The following is a 21658-nucleotide window of genomic DNA, read 5'->3' as shown; positions in this document are numbered from 1 at the left end:
TTGGTGTCAGAGGGTAGGAAGAGACAGTATCTTGGGGGTTTGAGTAGTTAAGTTACAAATTGCTGTGTCTGTAGCTGGTGCACGTCTGATACATGGTCGTGATTGCTCTGGTTGGGATATGAGGTCCATAGATCCTTCTATCCATCAGTTTGAGCAAAGATAACATAGGGGAGTGGAGCCCATTTCATTTATTTTTCTACACTTTTCTTTCAATTTCCTTTTTTTCTCCTTTTTTTGTGTGTAAGAGGGAAAATCTGAAAAATGTGCATTTATAGATGCCAGTCTCCAAGCAAGTCCAAAAGAATGAGTCAAAAGGATGAGGAAGGAAAGAAAATAGAGACCAGCATTCTTACCATCTTTATCTCTTTTTGACCATAATACAAAATTCCCCTTCATCAATAAACACCCATTGCAAAAAGAGCATTGGAATGTTATCATTACGTCATTCACTTAGGCTTATGTCTAGAGTAAAAATTAAATCATCATTCTCTCTCTTCCTCAGCATGTGTGAATGAGAGAGATACAACCATTACAAAACACAATTACTGTATTTAGAGAGGGACGTTTAATTATTAATCATTTTCAAACACACACACACACACACACACACACACACACACACACACACACTTATCTCTTCTAAACAAATCACACACAAATAAAACGAAAAAACAATAAAGATAATAAATAAATGACTAAATAATCTAGCTTTGAGAGATTAGAATAATTTGTATGATTGCAAATACACAAGAATCATAAACAATACTAAGAATCGTGAATAAATGACTGAGAATCATTTACAATCTTAACAAGAATATATTCACAAACAAACGTATGTACACGAAAGAATAAGGATGATATTACAAAATTACCAAAGAGAATTTCATAATAAGTACAGCATAAAATGAGATGGCGAAAAAAAAAAAAAAAAAAGAAAAGGCAAAAAACTAAAAACATAAAAAAATCATGACATTTTTGTAGATAACCTTAAATAAAAAAATAAAACTGGTAAATAAATAAATTGAGAGTATTGGGAAATATCATAGAGAAATAAAAGAAAGAAGGATAAAAATACAGGTAACTCGATTTACACAATAGATGCGTTCCAAGAGGCATCGCGTATTTCAAAATTTGCATAAAACAAACTTGTAATTCTCATAAGAAACAATAGATGATAGGGGGGATGCGGGATGTGGTCCAAATCGTGTATAAGCAAACTGATCACGTAAATTTAATTAATTATATTTTTTCAGTCGCGTATTAACAAAAAACGCGTAAATTAAACACGCATAAATCAAGAGTTACCTGTACTGATGAGTAACTTTATACATTAATTGAAAAACATACCTTAGGGGAAAGAAAAAAAGAAAATGGAAGTGAGAGAGGAAAGAGAGAATTAGACAATGAAGAAAAGATATGTTTGAGATGGACATGGAGAAGTGAAGTAAAGATAATGAATAAAGAAAATGGAGATGATAAGAAGTGGAGAAGAGATGATGTGTGAAGAAGATAGGAATAAAAAAAATAGTAGTAGTAGTAGTAGTAGTAGTAGTAGTAGTAGTAGTAGTAGTAGTAGTAGTAGTAGTAGTAGCAGCAGTAGTAGTAGTAAGAGATAAAGAGAACAAAATTGGAAGTGAATGAGAAGAAAGAATGTAAAAAAAAAGTAAATTACAATAAAGATGATAAGTATATATTAGAAATGGGAAGAAGAAAAAGAAAAATAAGGGTGCAAGAAACTTAGCAAAAAGGGAGGCAAAATTTGAAAAATAAGAAATAAGAAAAAAAAATTAATTGTGAAGTAGAAAAAAAGACTAGAATAGTAATAGAAGAAATAGAAAGAGTATTAGCTGGAACACACACACACACACACACACACACACAGAACATTATTAAATAATTTGGATGTCAGAAAAGCAATTGGGCCAGATGGTGTATCAGGCTGGGTGCTAAAAGAATGTAAACAGCAACTGCTGGATCCAATTTGGGAAATGATAACAAGTTCATTAAATAAAGGGACTACCCCTAGAATGGAAGAGGGCCAATGAATACTGATATTTTAAAGGAGGAAAGGCCACTGAGCCATTAAATTACAGACCAGTGTCACTTGCAAGTGTTTTGGGGGAAGTTATGTGAAATAGTTATCAAAGAAAAATGGATTAAACATCTGGAAGAAGAACAAGTTATATTGAACAGACAATTTGGGTTCAGGACAGGACAGTCATGTGTGTTGAACTTATTAAGTTTCTACTCAAGAAGAACTAGAAAGCAGAGATGGATGGGTGGACACAGTATACCTGGACATAAAAAAGGCTTTTGATAAAGTCCCTCATGGCAGACTACTTTGGAAACTAGAGAGTATAGGAGGACTGTGAGGAACTTTGTTAGATTAGATAAGGAATTATTTGAAGGACAGGGAGATGAGAACTGTGATCAGGGATACATATTCATCTTGGGTAAAGTAACAGTGGAGTGCCACAAGGGTCAGTGTTAGCCCCATTATGTTCCAGATATATGTAAACAACATTCACAAAGGGGTAAACAGTTATATTAATTTGTTTGCTGGTGATTCAAAGCTGCTAAGAGTAATCAAAACCCGAGAGAACTGTTTGCTGTTACAAGAAGATATAAACAAAATCTATGAGTAGAGTAAGAAGTGGAAATTGGAGAGAGGAACAAATAATAAAGACTAAAGAGGAAAAAGATCTGGAGGTGATTATACAAGAAAATCTGAATCCCGAAAAACACATAAGTAAGATTAGCATATAAAATGTTGATTAATATAAGAGTGGCATTTCAATTCATGGACAAAGATATGACTGAAAAAATTATCACAAGCATGATATGTCCTAAGCTGGAATATGCAGCAGTGGTGTGGTCACCAAGCTCTAAAAAAGATATAAGAAGATTAGAACGGATTCAGAAGATAGCTACAAAGATGGTGCCGAAACTAAAGGACTTAACATATGAAGAAAGGCTGAAGGAAATGGGACTGCCAACCTTACAAGATAAAGGAGAACAAGGAGACGTAACAACAATGTATAAAATAGTAAATAGCATTGAAAAGATAGACAAGGAAGACCTGGTGCTGGTGACAGAAGCAGCTAGAAGGACAAGAGGACATGTAAAGAAGATTAGGATGAGGCAGTGTGTGAAAGATATTGGAAAATACAGTTTTCCATATAGAACGGTGGAAAAAAGGAATGCATTGAGTGATGAAGTTGTTACAGCACATAATGTGCATAACTTTATAGAAAATTGGATAAATGGAAACATGGAGACAGGACACTATGAGCCCCGCTCAAACCTTGTACAATACAACTATGTAAATACAACTATGTACACACACACACACACACACACACACACACACACACACACACACACACACACACACACACACACACACACACACACACACACACACACACACACACACACACACACACACACACACACACACACAGATACCTCTTGCAAAAGTTACAGTATTATTTCCTTGTACCAAAGTTAAGTAATGGACATGATATACATACTTAATTAGGTATTTACACATAAGTACAAGACAGACCACTTCAACACCTAGAGATGTGCCATATCAAACATTAAAATTCACTCTTGGAACTGAATGGAAAAGAATTGTATTTGAAGAATGAATAGATAAAAGAAAGACAGCAAAGAAAAGATGAAAGAAAAGGAGCACAAAACAAAATAGGAGGAAGGATTGAAAGGAAAAGGCTTGTATTTGAAGAAAGAAGAGGAAGAAGAAAGAGAGCATAGAAAAGAAGAAAGAAGAGAGAAATGCAAAACAGAGAAAGAAGAAAGGGTTGAAAAAAAGTGAAAAATAAATAAAATACAAAGATGCAAAAGAGGATGTGAAGAGAAGAAAGTGAAAAAGTGTAGAAAGGAAAAGAAAATGTGTTGGAGGAAAGTAATGAAGGAAGATTTAAATTGGAAGTTATGATAAAAAAAAAAAAAGTTAGCAAGTGACAAATAAGAGAGCTATGATGAAAAAGTTGTTAGCTCAGTGAACAGAGTGAGTTAGTAAAGCATAATGAAAGTCAGTGAGTTCTGAAGAGTTATTTCAGAGGATTATGGAAGAAATGGTTATTCAAATGAGTTATGAGAAAAATTACTTACGTGAGTTAAGAAATAAAAAGTAATCATTTGAATGAGTTAAGGAGAGAACATTGAAATCAGTTACATAAAAAATTACTTATTTAAACGTACATTTTGAGAAAAGTTATTTACTGGACAAGTTAAAAAAAAAAAAAAAAAAAATGGAGAGAAAAATTATTTATAAATATACAAAAACACTGAAGTAAATCATGAAAAATATACAATCTAGTCTTAGTTAATGGGTTAGGTTAGGTTAGGTCAGGTAAGGTAAGGTAAAGTTAGATTTGCTTAGATCAGGCAAAAATTAGGTTAAGTTAATTTAAGTTAGGTCAGATCAGGTGAAGTCAGCTTGAGATAAAAAAAAAAAAAAAAAAAAAAAACACTAAAAACTAACATTCACAAAAAAACTAAAACAAATAAACACAACTTTGCACAACAACTGTACAATATAACAACACAGATCACAACACACGTACTTACACTTAGTGAATATCTGAGACTAGTTATTTCATTGAGCTGTGCCCTGAATGTGTACTGAAGATGAATAACACGCGAATAAAAACATTAAGGCAATCATATTCTGTGTTACCAAGTGTGTTGCAGCAGTGTAGCCATCCAGACATGACAACACTGCAACACTGCCCCTCTCACTCACTTATGAGCAGAGAGAGAGAGAGAGAGAGAGAGAGAGAGAGAGAGAGAGAGAGAGATTGACCACCTGTAAGGATGCTACAGGTGAAAGAAGCAAATTAGTTCAGTGTTCTCTCTCTCTCTCTCATGTCTCAACAGGTTTTGCATTTTTTACCTGCATGGTTGAGAGAGAGAGAGAGAGAGAGAGAGAGAGAGAGAGAGAGAGAGAGAGAGAGAGAGAGAGAGAGAGAGAGAGAGAGAGAGAGAGAGAGAGAGAGAGAGAGAGAGAAAGGAATCAGATCAAATAAAGTGGGGAAAAATATGTCTATTACAATTATTACTATTATTACCTTATTTATTCTATTTATCTTTATTTGTTTTTTCTTTTTGCTTAGGAAACGTCTCCATCATATTCATCTTCGCTCATTTTTTTGTCTATAACTCAAAACGTGTGTATATTCCAAATGCTATTTTCACCTAATTTCTTCACTATACACACTGTTTCCCACGTCAACACTTCATTTTTAAACCACACACTATTATATAAGGTTTGTGTTGTGAAGGTGTTGCATTTCAGTTGTCAGTTAAGTATTTATCTATCTATCTATCTATCCCTAGTAAACATCCATCCATCTATCCGTCTATCTATCCCTACCCATTTTTGTTACTGTGTGGCAAACTGACTTCATTTCTCCCACAACTATTTAATTACAAGACACCTGATCATTGTTTCCTGGATGATCTGGCACATTATAAGCAGTGGATGACGAAGGAAGAGAATATTAACTTGTCACACACCTCAAAACAAGATAGGAGTGAGTGAGTGAGTTAGCTAGTGCAAGAGTGAGTGAGTGTAAATGTGTGTGTTAGTGAGTGAGTGAGTGAGTGTTGCTGTGATGTTTTCCTCCTACTGACAGGAATACAAGGACAACACAAACGAACAGCAAAGAAACTACACAAAACAAGACTGCCAAACCAAAAAATAAAAATAATAACAATGATCAAAGAACACACAAAAAAAAAATAAATAAAAATAAAAAAAAGTTAAAATAATAAAAAAAAGGAAAGAAAATATACATAGATGAAACAAAAAAAAAATCAAACCAAACCAAAAAAACAAAAACAAAAAAATAAATAAAAATACAAGAAATAAATAAATAAAGCAAGAACAAAACAAAAAGAAACACAAAATACATAAATGGAGAAAAAAAAATAAACCAGATAAATAAATAAATAAATAAATAAAACGAGGAAATCAAAACAACCCCAAAGAAACAAAAAAAAAAAATTAACAAACAACAATAACAATCTAACCTAACGAGCCAGGTGAACGAAATCCCTCTAGCAGTTGGATAGGTGGGCAGGTGTGCAGGTGGAGAGGTGCAGGTGGCCTCAGGTACCATGATTAATGAGAACAGGTGATATCTAAACTGCCTACCTATGTGAATTAATAGTTTTTTTTTTTTTCTTTGTATAACTGTTTGTCTTTTGTTCTCTTCATTTGTCTTTTTGTTTGTCTTCATTGCTTTGTGTTTCTGTCTCTCCCTTTCCTTCTTTCCCTTTCATCTACTTGTCTGTTTTTTTCCTTCCTTTTCTTTGATCTATCTTTTTTCTTTTTAATTTGTTGTTCCTTTTCTTTTGCTTCTCTCTGTTTTTCCTTCCTTTCCCCTTCCTTCATCCATCTATCTGGCTTTCCTTTTTTTTCATTTATCTATCTATTTTTGCTTATTTTATCTGTCTATCTGTCTTTTCTTCTTTCCTTTTCTTTTCCTTCCTTTTATCTTTTCTTTATCTGTCTATTTGTCTTTTTCTTCTTTTTTATTTGTCTGTCTGTCTTGTCTTTACTTTATCTGTCTATCTGCATTTCCTTTCTTTTCATCTATCTATCCCTCATGCATTCCTTTATCTGTCTATCTGTGTTTCCTTCCTTTCTATCTACCTATCTATCTTCACTTCTTCCATCTATACATGTCTTCCCTTCCTTTATCTATTTATCTGTGTTTCCTTCCTTTTCATCACTCTATCTTCATGTCTTTCATCTATATAAGTCTTCTCTTCCTTTCCCTTCCTTTATCAATCTATCTGTGCTTCCTTTCTTTTCATCTCTTTATCTATCTTTCATAAGTTTTTTTTTTTTTTTTTTTTGCATCATTATTAACAAATCTTACACAACTTGTAGTGAATAGATAGATGAATAAAGACACAGATATGAAGTAACGATGACACAAAGATTAACTGAAAAGGCTAAAACTTTCTAACGTAATTCTAATTCTTTGGAAAAATTGGCAAGTTAAGATTTTTTTCTCTTTGGTTGGTTTTAGTTTTTTTTTTTTTTTTTTTTTTTTTTTTTTTTTTATTATTATTATTATTTTTTTGCCCTTGGCCAATATGACACACAAAAGAACAAATAATGGAGACAGTCATCCCTCATTAGACACAGTTTCAATCCTCACAGCTTCACTTTCTACACGTGGATTCAGATAAGCAGTGAGAAGCAGCCAACTTGTACTTATCGCTAATTTTCCTCACCTTTTTTAGACTGACTGATAAATTAAATGTCACTAACCAAATACAAGTAATTAAATCCAGAGTTGAACAAGACTTTTTTGGGGATTTCACTTAGCATGCAGTGAGAGGCAGCCAACTTGTACTAATCAGTGGTCTTCCTTATCTGTTTTTAGACTAACTGGTAAATCAAATGTCACTAACCAAATACAAGTAGTTATTTCCAGAGTTGAACAAGACTTTTTTTTGGGACTTCAGCTGGCAGGCAATAAGGAACAGCCAACTTGAATGTGGTAATCAATATTTTTTTCCTTATCTTTTTAGACTAACTAATAAAGAAAATGTCACTAACCACATACAACCATTTTTTTCCAGAGGTGAACAAGACTTTTTTGAGATTTCAGCTGGCAGGCAGTTAGACACAGCCAACTTCTAATACTCACCATTTTTCCTTATCTTTTTTTTAGACTAACTGATAAAGAAAATGTCACTAACCAAATACACGCATCTTTTTCCAGAGTTGAACAAGACCGTGGGGATTTCAAGGGTGTTTTTAAAAGGTACCAATTCTTTAAAGGTTCAGTAATGTTCTTAAGTGGTTTTAAAGAAGGTACTAATAATTTAAAGGGTTCAGTAGTAGAAGGTACCAATTCTTGAAAGGGTTCAGTGGTGTCCTTACATGGTTTTTCAAAAGGTACAAATTCTTTAAAGGTTCAGTGATGTTCTTAAGTGGTTTTAAAGAAGGTACTAATTCTTCAAAGGGTTCAGTGGTGTTCTTAAAGAGAGGATTACCTACTCCATATAGACTTTCTTTATCCACATCCTTACATGTGGATAACAAGGGATGGCTATGAAAAAAAAAAACAAGGAATAGATAGAAGATAAAGAGGAAGAAATCAGCAAACCAATCACCCACAAAGAACCACACGCTCCATTCACTCAACCAAACCACACACCAAACTAACCACCAATTTCTGACACACCAACTATTGATATAAGCAACTTCAACGTAACAAAAGGCCATGGCAGGGCAGGGCAGGGCAGAGTGAGATGGGGGTGAAGGGACAGGGCAGGGGAGAGTGAAAGGGTAGGATGGGGCAGGGCGGGGCAGGGCAGGGCTTAAGGTATTTGTCATGCGATTTTGCTGTGGTTAGCAGCTGTGATGATTGCGTTGGGCCAGGTGAGGCCAGTCCCATCAGGGGGGTGGGGGGAGGGCAGCAGTACTCGCCACACACTTCTGTAGAGAGAGAGAGAGAGAGTGTTACAGCACACTTTGAACAATATTGACCAATATTGACATAGTACATAAATAAATGAATGATTATTTTATTAGTACCAGAAACTACCTAAGATCTTAAGATACGTACTTCCAATTAGTCTAAAAAAAATAGCCAAATTCTTAGTAACAGTCTAGCTAAGATCTTTAAAAAGACTTATAAATAACTAAATAGACAAATTAATATTACAAAGACAAAATAGATAAAAATAATAGTAACAGGAACTAGTTAATATCTTCAGAAACATGCAGACTCTTTAACAAACTCTGGAATTCTCTGCCTGCTTCTGTATTTCCATCTTCCTATGACCTGAACCCATTTAAGAGGGAGGTTCCAACACATGTATCCCATTCTTTTAACTCTCTCAGACCTAATTGAGGACTGGCATCTTGGTGGGCCTTTTTCTTTAGTTGTTTTTATTTCCCTTGGCCAGATTTCCCTCTTACATGAAAAAAGAAAAGTAAAACAAGATTAAACTAGAGGAAAAGAGAAAAGAAAATATATCAGGGCTTACCTTCCTTGTGATATACCAAGGAAGATTCTCCAGTTTTCATACACGCCAAAGTCATACGGGTTCTTGTATACCTGAGGGAGATGGAAGGGATGAGCATGCACTGATATACACCTAAACCTACAGTCTGAAATGCTCTGTTCTCTCACCATGACTGTTGTTTAAGGCCACAGAGATGATTACCCATACTCTCAAGATTTTTTCTCATGTTCATAAGATAGAAATCTTGTTAACCTCTTCAGTACTAGGAATCTTGTTAACCTATCAGCAAAATAATAAAACCACTATTCAAATTTGTCTTTGCCTAATTTTTTTCCCTTTTACCTTTTTAATAAACATTTCTATACATATTCTTTTAGTTTCTTTTCTTTTGTGCTATTCATATATCTTCTATCTGCTTTCTCATAACGACTGTATTCAAAAGCTACAGAGATGAGTAACCAGGTTCTCAAGACTGTTCCTCCTGTTCAAAATGTAGGAATCTTATTAACCGGTCACTAGAATTGTCCAAACACTATTCAAAACCTGTATAGCTTCAACCAGAGGCTTTGAATCTAATGGAGGTGTGGCACAGGAGTGTTTCAGAATATGGTACCTTATTTTATTTATTTTTTTTTTTTTTTACTTATTTATTTTTTTCTGTCCTGGCCTATAGTGCCTGTAGGTAACTTGGAGAGTATTGGAAGCACTGCTGAGCTTCCGTCCATTAGTGGTGCAGGCAATTTATTTATAGTGGTACCCATACAAGGACCCATATCACCACCCAAGCACATCTTCACTAATTCTTTTCCTTCATTCTTCTTATCTACACTATTTATTCTCTATCTATATGTACGTATAAGCCTCCACACATTTGATATATAATAGTTAATTTTGGTGATCTCTATACACAGGTCCTCTCTTCACATTTTTTTTTTTTTTTTTTTTCATCTTTTCAAATAAAAACAACAACACATTAATCTCCCGTATCAGTCTCTCCACTGTTAATATTTATCTCTTCATTAGTTAATTTTAGTGATCTCATTATTTGACTCTCTCTTAGTATATCTCATTCCTCATCTCCAGCTTATCTACAAAAAAAAAACAGCATCACTTCTCATCTCACCTGATTAATCTTACCTAATCTTTCTGTCACACTCTTAGCTAATCTCTCTATCTCACTCTTAACTAATCTCAAACTATCTCATTCATCATCTCTCCAGCTCAGTGTCATTTCTCATCTCACCTGACTGATCATAGCTAATCTCTGTTTCATTTTTAACTAATCTCAAACTATTTCACTCATAACTAATCTCAAACTATATCTCATTCATTTCATCCACCACAAAAACAAATAAAGAAAAATAAAGCAGCGTCATTTTTATCTCACCTGATTGATCTTAGCTAATCTCTCCGTCTCCTTTCTGTTGATGTGCGCCTCGATGCTCGTCTCCCCCCGGCTTATGAGTCTCCCGTGCCAGGTCCCCAGGCCACCCAAGGAGAAGAAAACACCTGTGGAGAGGAAGAGAGAGAGAGAGAGAGAGAGAGAGAGAGAGAGAGAGAGAGAGAGAGAGAGAGAGAGAGAGAGAGAGAGAGAGAGAGAGAGAGAGAGAGAGAGAGAGAGAGAGAGAGAGAGAGAGAGAGAGAGAGAGAGAGAGAGAGAGAGAGAGAACAATGAAAGTGAAGAATGAAATGACAGTTACAAGTAAATTTTCTCGAAGTTGCATTCTTTTATCAATCTCAAGACTTTTTTTATCAATTAGTATTTTTGTGGAAGATTTGGCTCCTTGACATTTACTTATTGACGTGACTGTTTTCTTAGTAAAATTAATGTCTTTCTTTATTTGTTATTGTGATCACAGAAAGAGGAACTGGAAGGACAACACACACAGAAAGGAAAGACAGAAACAGGAAAGGATAAAAAGAAAGAAAGAAAGAAAAGTGATGGAAAGGAAGGCAAGAAGAAGAAAAGAAGGATAAAGAAAAATGAACAAGAAACAGAGAAAGAAAGATGGAGGAAGAGAAAAAGCGACAGTAAAAGAAGAGGGAAAAAAAGAAATTGGGGCATGAGAGAAGGATAGAAGAAAAAAAGGAAGGACAGAAAGAATAAGAAACAGAGAAAGGGAGATAGAAAGAAGACAAGAATGAAAAACAAGGAAAAACAGAAAGGAAAAATAAAGAAAGCAAAAGTAGCAAGTGGAAAGAACAGATGGAGGCAAAAAAAAGGTAAATAAAAACAAATAATAAAGAGGAGGCAAGAAAGGAGGATGGCAACAGTGGCAAGAAAGAAAGAGAAAAAATAGAAGAAATAACAAAAAAGAATGACAATAAGGGAAAGGAAAGGATAAAGAAGAGGAGAAACAAAAAGGAAAAAAGGAACACGCATAGAAGGCAAGACAAGAGAGAGGAGAGACGATGGTGTAAGGGAAGGACAAAAGGAAAGAGAAAAACAGTGAGAGAAAATAAAGTAAATAAAAATACAAAATAATAACAATAATAATAAAAAGAAATACAAAAAAATACTGAAGACAAGAAATAGAGAGAGAGAGAGGAGGAGGAAGACGACAGTGGTGTGAGAGAAGGCAAGAAAGAAGGACAGAAGGAAAATCAAAAAGGAAAGACAGTGTGAGGGAAGGACAGAGAGAGAAAAAATAAAGAAAGAAAAGTTAAGACAAGAGAGGATGAGGGAAGATGACAGTGGTGCAAGGAAAGGACAGGAGGAAAGAATGAAGGAAAAACAAAGAAAAGTGAGAGAAGGATAGAAGGAAAAACAGAAAGAAAAGAGCAAGAGAGAAGGACAGAAAGAAAGAATGAAGGAAAAGCAGAAAGGAAAGAGTGAGAGAAGGATTGAAGGATAGAATGAGGGAAAAACAGAAAGAAAAGTGAGGGAGAAGGATAGAAGGAAAGAATGAAGGAAAAACAGTAAGGAAAGAGTGAGAGAAGGAAAAGATAGATGGAGGCAAGAAAAGGAGAAACAACAAGAGAAGAATAACAAAAGAGGAGGAAAGGCAGAAGGTGTGAGGGTAGAACAGGAAAGAAAGGGAAAAGAAAATATTGAATGCAAAATAGGAAGAAGGTGACTGGAGATGAAAAAAAGGAGAAACAAGACATGAAAAATAGCAAATAAAGAAGAAAAATAAGAGAAAAGAAAAGGCAGGTGTGAGGGAAGAACAGGAGAGAAAACTAGAAAAAAATTAATGAATGCAAATTAGGAAGAGAGTGACTAGAGACAAAAAAAAGGAAAAACAAGACAAGAATAAAGATACAGAAGGAAATCAGGTGTGAGGGAAGAACAGGAGAGAAAAAAGAAAAGAAAAATGCAGAATGCAAAATAAGAGGGTGAAAAAAAAGTAAATAAAAAATAAAAGTAAAAATAACAGAGAAGAAAAGGCAGAAGCTGTGAGGAAAGAACAGGTGGGAAAAAAGAAAATAGTGAATGCAATTAGGAAATTAGGTTATTATCATCATTGCTATTTCTTTTCTTTTTTTGTATTTCTTTTTTTTTTTATATATATATAATTTCCTTCTCTGTGCCTTGCCTGTGGTGAGCATCCCGCTGTACATGATGGCAAAGCGGTACCAGTAGTTCCTCCGCTGCTTCTCCTGCTCCTCCTCGGGTCGCTCCAGGCGGATAGGAGTGCCCACCGTCCCGTCATACTGTAATGGGTCACAACGAGTCACAACGGGTCACACTGGCTCACAATACACAAATAAATGAAGAGAGTAAAGTTCACATACAAAATAAGTGAATGGAATAGATGAATGAATAAATAAAGAAAGACTGTATTGGAGTTATGGTTCACACTTGGTCACATCACACAGATGAATAACAGAGATGAATAGATGAATAAAGATTGTACTGCAGTTTATGGTTTTTACTCACACACACACACACACACACACACACACACACACACACGGTGGTTAGAGCACTGGCTTCACAAGACAGAGGACTGGGGTTCGATTCCCCGGCCGAGTGGAGATATTTGGGTGTGTCTCCTTTTACATGTAGCCCCTGTTCACCTAGCAGTGAGTAGGTACGGGATGTAAATCGAGGAGTTGTGACCTTGTTGTCCCGGTGTGTGGTGTGTGCCTGGTCTCAGGCCTATTCAAAGATAAGAAATAATGAGCTCTGAGCTCGTTCCGTAGGGTAACATCTGGCTGTCTCGTCAGAAACTGCAGCAGATCAAACAGTGAAACACACACACACTATATCAGTGGAACCTTTTCACTTGATATCTCACACACACAATATGAATACTATACAAACATGAAAAAATAGTGATAGTGTTTACAATTAAAAATTTGACAAAAGTAAGAGAAAATTAAGAAAAATAAAAAAATAAATTGCACAGGCTACCATGTCTCACTGAGCACACAGGTTAAAACACACAATAGTAAAAAAAAAAAAAAAAAAAAAAAAAAAAACAAAAACACTATATTAATCAAAATCAAAAGAAAAAAAAAAAGAAGAAAAGAAAAACACACACACACACACTCACCATGGGCATGAGATGAGTCCCATTAATCGAGACCGGATAACCTTCTAACGGCTCCATCTCCTCCTCTGAGTTATCCCCTGGTATTCCCCTTTCCTCTAGCACATAGTTAATTGCCTCCCCCAGCCCCACCCCTCCATCGCCCCCAGCCAGATCTCCCGGTAGGCAATCTCGAAGCCCAGACTCATGATAAAGATGGCCCCGAGAGTCATATAGGCCATGTAGGAGAAGAAATAGCGATGATTAAAATGCCCCACACAGTTGTTGAGCCAGGCTGGGGTGTGGTGTTAAGGTGCCATGGGTATTAGTGGTGGTATGGGTACAGGGTGGTATGGGTGCATATAGGATGGTGGTATGGGGTTATGAGGTAGTGGAATGGACTTGGTATGGGGTGATTTGATGGGGTGTGTTTGTGGAGTGACTGTATGGGTGTGTATGTGGTGATGAGGTGGTATTCTGGTTGTGTATGGGTGATGGGGTGTGGGTATGAAATAATAGTCTGGCTAGGTGGGTGTGTATGGGTGATGAGGTGGTGTTATGGGTGTGTATGGGGTGATGGCATTTAAATATGAAACAATATTATGGGTGTGGTATGTCTGGGTGGGTGTGTATGGGTGATGCAGTGGTGGTATGGGACTATGGGGATGTATGGGATGATGAGGTGGTGTTACGGGTGTGTATGGGTGAAGATATATAGGTATGGAGTGATAGTATGACTGGATGGGTATGTATGGGTGTGTATGAAGTGGTGTTATGAGCTTGGTATGAGGTGATTTGATGGGGTGTGGGTGTAGTAATAGTATAGGTGGGTGGGTGGACATTGGGGTTGTGTTGTGGGTATGGAAGGTATTGGGAGATGGTATGGAATGATGGGGGTAATGGTGTAGTGAATATGAGAGTTCCAGAATAATGTTATGGGTATGAAGAGGTATTTTTTTCACCTTTTTTGTATGTGTAAGAAGGGAAATCTGGTTAAGGGAAACAAAAATGACTAAGCAAAAAGGCCCACTGAGATGCCAGTCCTTGAGCAAATCAGAGAGAGTTAGCCAGAACAATGGGATAAATGCCTTGAAACCTGCCTTATAAATGAATTCAGGTAGATACACAAGCAGGCAAGGAGTTCCAGAGTGTACCAGAGAAAAGGATGAATGAGTGAGAGTAGTGGTGAACTCTTGCATTACAGAAGTGGATGGAATAAAGGTGAGAGAAAGTAAAAATAGGGAAGTTTTGGTATATAATGGTATAGCTAATATGTGGGAATGGAATGATGTTATGGGTATGGGGAAGTAATTAATGATGGTATGGGTGAGTATGAGGTGATGGTATGAATGGGTATGGAGCAGATATGGGTGTGTATGTAGGTATAGGGAGATAGTTATGGGAGATAGAAATTATAGATGCAATGTGATGTTATGGAGATGGATATGTGGTGATTATGGTGACAGTGGTGGTGGTATTGGTGACAGCAATGGTAATGGTAATGGTGTAACAGTGGTGATGATGGTGGTGGTGACAGCAATGGTAATGATGGTGACAGTGGCAGCGATGGTGCTGCATAACCAAAGGATACGGCAGTGGTGGTCCATCTTGAGCACACAGCGGTTACACACAGAGCAGTGGTGGGTGCGGGGCGGCTTGGGGGCAATGCACTTCTTACACACGCTGACTGCTTCGCTGATCAGTGTGCCCTGTGGGGGTGAGGCGGAGTCAGGCACAGAGAAAGGCTGTACTGTGAATGCATCTTATATCTAGTTGAGTTTAATCTTGTTTTTCTTCTGAACTTCTTTTCTTTTCTTTTTTTTTTTTATGTAAGAGGGGAAATCTAGTCAAGGGCAACAAAAACGATTAAATTAAAAGGCCCACTTAGATGCCAGTCCCCAAGCAGTTATGAGAGTGTTTAGTCAAGTATAATTTTTCTTTTTCTTCTTCCTCATTTTGATGTCAATGTGTTTTGATTTCTATTTAGTGTCTGGTTTAACTCTTTCTTCTTTGTTATCTTATATTTAGTCTATAGTGTAATTTGTTTTTCTTCTCTATATTCAATCGAGTGTAATCTTTTTATGTTTGGTGTCTTTTTATATTAAGTGTCTCTGGTTTAACTTTCTCTTCTTTGTTATCTTGTATTTAGTCTAGTTTAATTTGTTTTTCTTTATATTTAATCTTTTTCTTCCTTATTTTGTTGTCAATGTGTTTTGATTTATATTTAGTGTCTCTGGTTTGACTCTTTCTTCATCATCTGTGACTAAAAAAGGTGAGGCAGAGTGAGGAGTGAATGTGTCTGACCAATATGTAGTAGTCTTAGTTTAATCTTTTCTTGTTCTTTGACAGTAACTTGACCATCTCAATCTTTTTTTATCACTTTTGTAATTTCCATTCTTTTTTTTTTCATGTAAAAGAAGGAATGACCATGGGCAATAAATATGTACTTTTTAACAAATTTTTACAAAACACTGAAGGACTTTAATTTTGGCACATCTACATTCATATATATTTCTACAAGTACATTAGACAAAATAATCATTACTACATCTACATACAGTATATATCACTGGTAGAATTAATTTGTGTTTATCTTGATCTGACAAAATACAGCAGGGAGGGTGTGCAGCTTAAGAAATGTAACAAGGAAGGGATGTATACCTTGTGAGAGTCAGGTTGGATTGGAAGGGAGGGTGTATATATTTAAATGTATGCTGTGGGGTGTGGGTATATCTTGTGGGGTGTGTCAGGTGAGGTGAAAGGAAGGGCGTATACATTTGAGGTCATACTGTATTAGGGGTGAGTGATAGGGAAGTAGGGTTGGGTATACCTTTTAGGCAGATAGGAGTGGCAGGAAGGATGTATACATTTAAGGGCATATTAGTGGTGATGGCAGGGAGGCAGGGCTAGGTGAACCTTATGGGGTGTGCCAGGAGGGTGTATATATTTAAGAGCATGATGGGATGTGGTGTACCTTGGGGGCGTGCCGGGGTCAGTGAGGGCGGCCATGGTGAAGTGAAAGACCACATTAATGAGCAGCCAGTGGCCCAACACGATGAGGAAGCAGGTGAGCAGTGGCGACTTGTTCCAGTAGTGCGGCAGCCCGATGATGTACACCACAGCCACCACTGAGCTGGTCAGCGTCACCACCAGGAACACCAGGATCTGCAACACACACCTACGGGTACAAACTCACACATACACACATAAATTTAAACAAAATTTTGATAGAAATGGATCAGGCGGCAGGACAGCACGAGCCTAGTGTGGCTCTTTTCCTGTATCTCACAAATAGGTAAATGCAACTAAGAAAATACAGGTTCAGAGACATGTAAATAGATAGACATAAAAAGATAGATTTTTTTTTACCAAACCAAGCGAGACAATAATAAAATGTTCATATCATATACCACACGTTAAAAATTTTTGTCTCACACTCAAGCACACACACACACACACACACACAGATAATCAGTTTACTTAGTTCATGTGGGTGGCTGCGGAAGTGACCAGTACAGTGATCTCAACCAAAGCAATTGTCACATTCCAAAACATGAAAATCCATGAAGTAGAAACAGTAGTGTACCATATACATAGTATGTATTTGTTATTTTTTGTAATTTGTAAATATCTATTACTTCATCATTTTTCTATATTCAAGTTTTCATAAACTCTTCCTACATTCACTGCTTGTTAAGGATAATTTTGCCGTCACTCTTATATTTTCTTTGTGCTTCTTGACACAGCGAACCATAGATTCATTGGTGGTGTGATGGCGGCCGACATCCCTTCCTCCAGCACGCCAGGGAGTCTCACCCTCTCTGTTACAGTCACCAATCAGCATCCTCCTCTGCTGCTTGGGTTTACTCCCACAAGCCTTACTAGGTGCAGAATGTTTGCCTGACATTGTGTGGCTTGAAGTATATTACTAATTTTACACGATTACCAAACAACACCACACAACACAACACAGACTCAGCCATGCCAAGCCTCCTGACCTTTGTTTTCCATACCGTGTGATTCTTTGTTTACTCGTCTACAGTACACCACATCTTCTTTCATAAATTATTGTATTTATTTTTCTATTCATAAATTCATTAATGTTTAAGCAAGAAAGTGCTTATTTTACCGCAAAAATTATTAAAATGTACAAATAGTATATAAATGCCGATCGGATGCAGAAACTCTCAATACACTGAGTCTGTGAAATAAATTTACACATACAATTAACCAGAAAAATGTGTGATTTACTGAGGGCACAACCGGTGAAGCATGATACGGCAAGGGATTACCGTACTGACTCCTGCAGCAGTGAGATGCCATGAAGGTAACAATGACCATCAATGAGTCATGCAGTGCAGCCACAACACTCATAGGTCCTTGAGGAAGTGACAAAAACATGGAACAAAATATGGTGGAAAGGTACATTAACAAACTCCAGCAGCAGAGTGGTCATAGAGGTGGGAATGAGCAGCAGCCCAACACTCACTGGTCCCAGGGCCTTGGAGAAGTGGTCCACCACCCACACCATGGGCGTCATCAGCACCTCAAACATGTAGCTGGTGCTCAAGAACTCATTGTAGAAGATTACTTTCATGGTCAGGATGAAAAGGTCGTATTTCCACCACAGCCACTTCCTGCCGGGGAGTAAGGGGGGTCAGACAGGTGCTCTCGATTACTTCTTTCTTTTTCTTATGCTAGAGGGGAAATCTGACCTAGGGCAACAAAAACGACTAAACAAAAAGGCCCACTTATATATGCCAATTCACGAGTAGCTCCAAGAGAGTCAGCCAAATTGGATAAATGTCTTGAAACTGTTCTATTGAATATTGACATGAAAAATAATGGTGAACTGAAGGAAAAGTGAAAAAAGAGTCTATTACTAGTTGTTTCCTTAAAAAAAAAAAAAAAAAAAAAAAAAAGTGCTGAAGCTGGCCTGGCACACAAGCAAAAATTATTCCTTTAAAAAACTATAAAGAAAAATACTGGTAGAAAAGTAGAAAAGGATCTATTACAAGTTGTTTCATAAAAAAGTGCCAAAGCTGACATAGCTAGCAAAAAATAAATAAATAAACAAATAAAATTCCTCTATATTCTTGTTTCTGAAAAAAATTACAAAAAAGTTAAATAAGAATAATGACAAACAAACACTCTAAAACCCCTCTTGAAAAGCAGAAACAAACAGAAAGTAACGTGTCAACTTTCTGAGATGAAAAATAAAGGGGAAGGTTAGATTAGGTTAGGAATGAACCAGGAACACTGTGCCTCACCATGTTCTGCTCGGCAAGCTCAGGAGGCGATGGCAGAACTGCACCATCCTCCTCTTCCAGAGGTACATCATCTCGCCTGTGTGGGGAGACAAGGGAGTATGTGATTAAAGAGTATGATAGAGAGTATGTGAACTGAAGTGTGTGTGTAATGACTAAACTCCATATCTTGGTGAAAAGTCTTGAGGGTGACTTGAAGTGTGTGTGAAATGATTACACTCTTATCTTGGTGAACAAATTTATGGATAAACTGAAATGTGTGTGGAATAACTAAACTCTATATCTTGGTGAACAGACTTGTGGGCAAACTGATGTGTTTGTGAAATTATTAAACTCTACATCTTGGTGAAGTGACGTGTGTTAAATAATTAAAGTCTGTATGTTAGTGAACAGTCTTGTGAGTAAACTGAAGTGTGTATGAAATTATTAAACCACACCTTTGAGACACGTCTTTTGGGATTAGCACTTAAGTGTCTTTTTTTCTATTGGTGTCTTCTTGCCCTTGCTCGGTGTCCTTCCTACATATAAAAATAAACATAAATACTAAATGAAATGCTGAAGATGTAAACAAATAAATAAATAAAATAAATAAATAAAATGCTGAAGACATATAGAGGTAGATACAAATTTCTAGGGCACAACATGCTAACTACAACCTTCAGTGCATTCCATTGTAAGAAATCACGTCATTGTAACACTAAGAAAGACTGTTCACATATAACTTACAACAGCGTGGTGATGACAACACTTCAGCAGCAACAGAGACAATACAAAACACACAAGACACTCCTCACCATCTCACAAATCTCTTTCCATAATTCACTTTCAGTTTGCCGTCCTTTCCTTCTTCCTTCTATAAGTCAACAACAGCACGACTTTTCCAGCTATTTTCCATCCAACAAGATAAAATTTCCATAAGCATCCCCAAAATCTCAGTGACTTTCAATAATTTACCTTCAGTTTGCTGTCCTTTCCTTCTTCCTTCTAGAAAACAACAATACCACCATTTTTCCCGCTATTTCCCACCAAATCTTGCTTTCTAACGTGCAATTATCACCAGCAATCACTAAAGCTAAGACAAAATTTTCCTCAACATCACAGAAATCTTAGTAACCTTTAATGATTTACCTTTAGTTTTGCATCCTTTCCTTCCTTTCTTCTATAAATCAACAATAGTACCACTTTTCCTGCTATTTTCCACCTAATCTTGCTTCCTAACGTGAAATAATAAAAGGGAATCATTAAAACAAGACAAAATTTTAATAAGCATCTCAGAAATATTTAATAATTTACCTTTAGTTTGTCATCCTTTCCTTCCTCCCTTTTACTTATCAACAACAGCACAATATTTCCTGTTATTTTCTATCTAGTCTGCCTTTTAACGAGCAATGATCACCGACAATCACTAAAACAAAGACAACATTTTCATCACCATCCCGAAAATTTTAGTAACCTTTAATGATTTACCTTCAGTTTGGCGTCCTTTCCTTCCTCCCTTCTAGAAATCAACAACAGCACCACTTTTCCCGCTATTTTCCACCTATTCTTGCTCTCTACCGTCAAATAATAAAAGGGAGTCACTAAAACAAGCACGCCTCCTCTCCGCCTCCCCAGACAAACACCGGCCAGCTGATCTTTGTTTACGACGACGTTCGCCACAATCCGGATGCCGTCGACTTGTCTTTATCCAAATCAACTTCTTCATTTATTTAATCTATTTCATCATTAATTCTGTAAATCAATGTAAGATCACCATATTTTTCTGTTTTTAAATATGTATAGGTCTGTTATGTTGGTTGTGTATTATATATTTTTTCTTTATGAGAGAGAGAGAGAGAGAGAGAGAGAGAGAGAGAGAGAGAGAGAGAGAGAGAGAGAGAATGAATAAATGATATGAGAAGAAAGAGGAATGACCACATGTATTTCTAATAAAAGAGAATGAAAGAACACACGAGGAAAAAAAGAATGAATAAATGAAGGAAGGAAGGAAGGAAGGAAGGAAGGAAATAAAAAAAAGAGACAGACAGAAAGTAGGAGAGAAATAAAGAAAGGAAAGAAAGAATAGGACAAGAGAATATAAAGGAAGAAAAGAAGAAAAAAAACAGCATGACAAAAATAAAGAATAAAAAGAAAGAAAAAGAACGAAAAAGAAAGAAGAAAAGGAAGAAAGACTTGATAAAGGGAAGGAAGAAGGAATAAAACAAAAGAGAAACAAGAAGGATAGAAGGAAAAACAAAATAAAAGAAAAAGAAAAAAAGAAAAAAAGGGAAAGAAGGACGAGAGGAAGGAAGAAAATAAACCAAAAGAAACGAAAGAATGAAGGAAAGAAGGAAGAAAAGAAGGAAGGAAGAATCGATGGAGAGACTGAAAAATAAAAGAAAGAAAGGATAAACAAAGGAACAAAAGTAGAGGAAGGAAGTAAGAGAAAGGAGGAGATAAAAGAAAAGTTGTAAGAAGGAAAGAATAAGAGAGAAAAAAATAAATAGATAGATGAAGAGAATAAAAGAAATAAAAGAAAATACAAAACAGTTAAACCAATGATATAGATAGTGTCTGTATCACTAGCACACACACACACACACACACACACACACACACACACACACACACACACACACACACACACATTTATTCATATAGCCTACGGGTGTGAGAAGGAGGAGGAGGAGGAGGAGGAAGAGGAGGAGGAAGACTCAGCTCTGTGATCAAGTCGGCAGAAGTCAGAAGAGTCCTCCTCCTCCTCCTCCTCCTCCTCCTCCTCCTCCTCCTCTTCCTTCTTCTTCTTCCCCTTCCCTCGCCCCCTTCCTTTGACAGCAGGACAATGCCTCTCTCTCTCTCTCTCTCTCTCTCTCTCTCTCTCTCTCTCTCTCTCTCTCTCTCTCTGCCCCGGGGAAG

The 21658-nt window shown here is 36.5% G+C and overlaps 1 protein-coding gene across 1 annotated transcript; it reads right to left on the bottom strand.

Annotated features, from left to right (window-relative positions):
• Nucleotides 1-6684: 6684 nt before the first annotated feature.
• On the bottom strand, nt 6685-20396 carry LOC123512784 (palmitoyltransferase ZDHHC16B-like). The gene is given in 12 exon segments (XM_045269366.1): nt 6685-8488; nt 9043-9113; nt 10409-10530; nt 12558-12675; nt 13521-13661; nt 13664-13791; nt 15088-15205; nt 16471-16483; nt 16486-16661; nt 17986-18133; nt 18767-18842; nt 20231-20396. Coding segments are annotated over 11 exon segments (1212 nt in total). The 5' UTR covers nt 18838-18842; nt 20231-20396; the 3' UTR covers nt 6685-8382.
• Nucleotides 20397-21658: the final 1262 nt, after the last annotated feature.

Source organism: Portunus trituberculatus, chromosome 34 (assembly GCF_017591435.1).
Source record: "Portunus trituberculatus isolate SZX2019 chromosome 34, ASM1759143v1, whole genome shotgun sequence".
In the NCBI taxonomy this organism is placed as follows: Eukaryota; Metazoa; Arthropoda; class Malacostraca; order Decapoda; family Portunidae; genus Portunus; species Portunus trituberculatus.
Note: the sequence above shows the minus strand (reverse complement) of the source record. Positions and strands in the feature narration are given on the sequence as shown.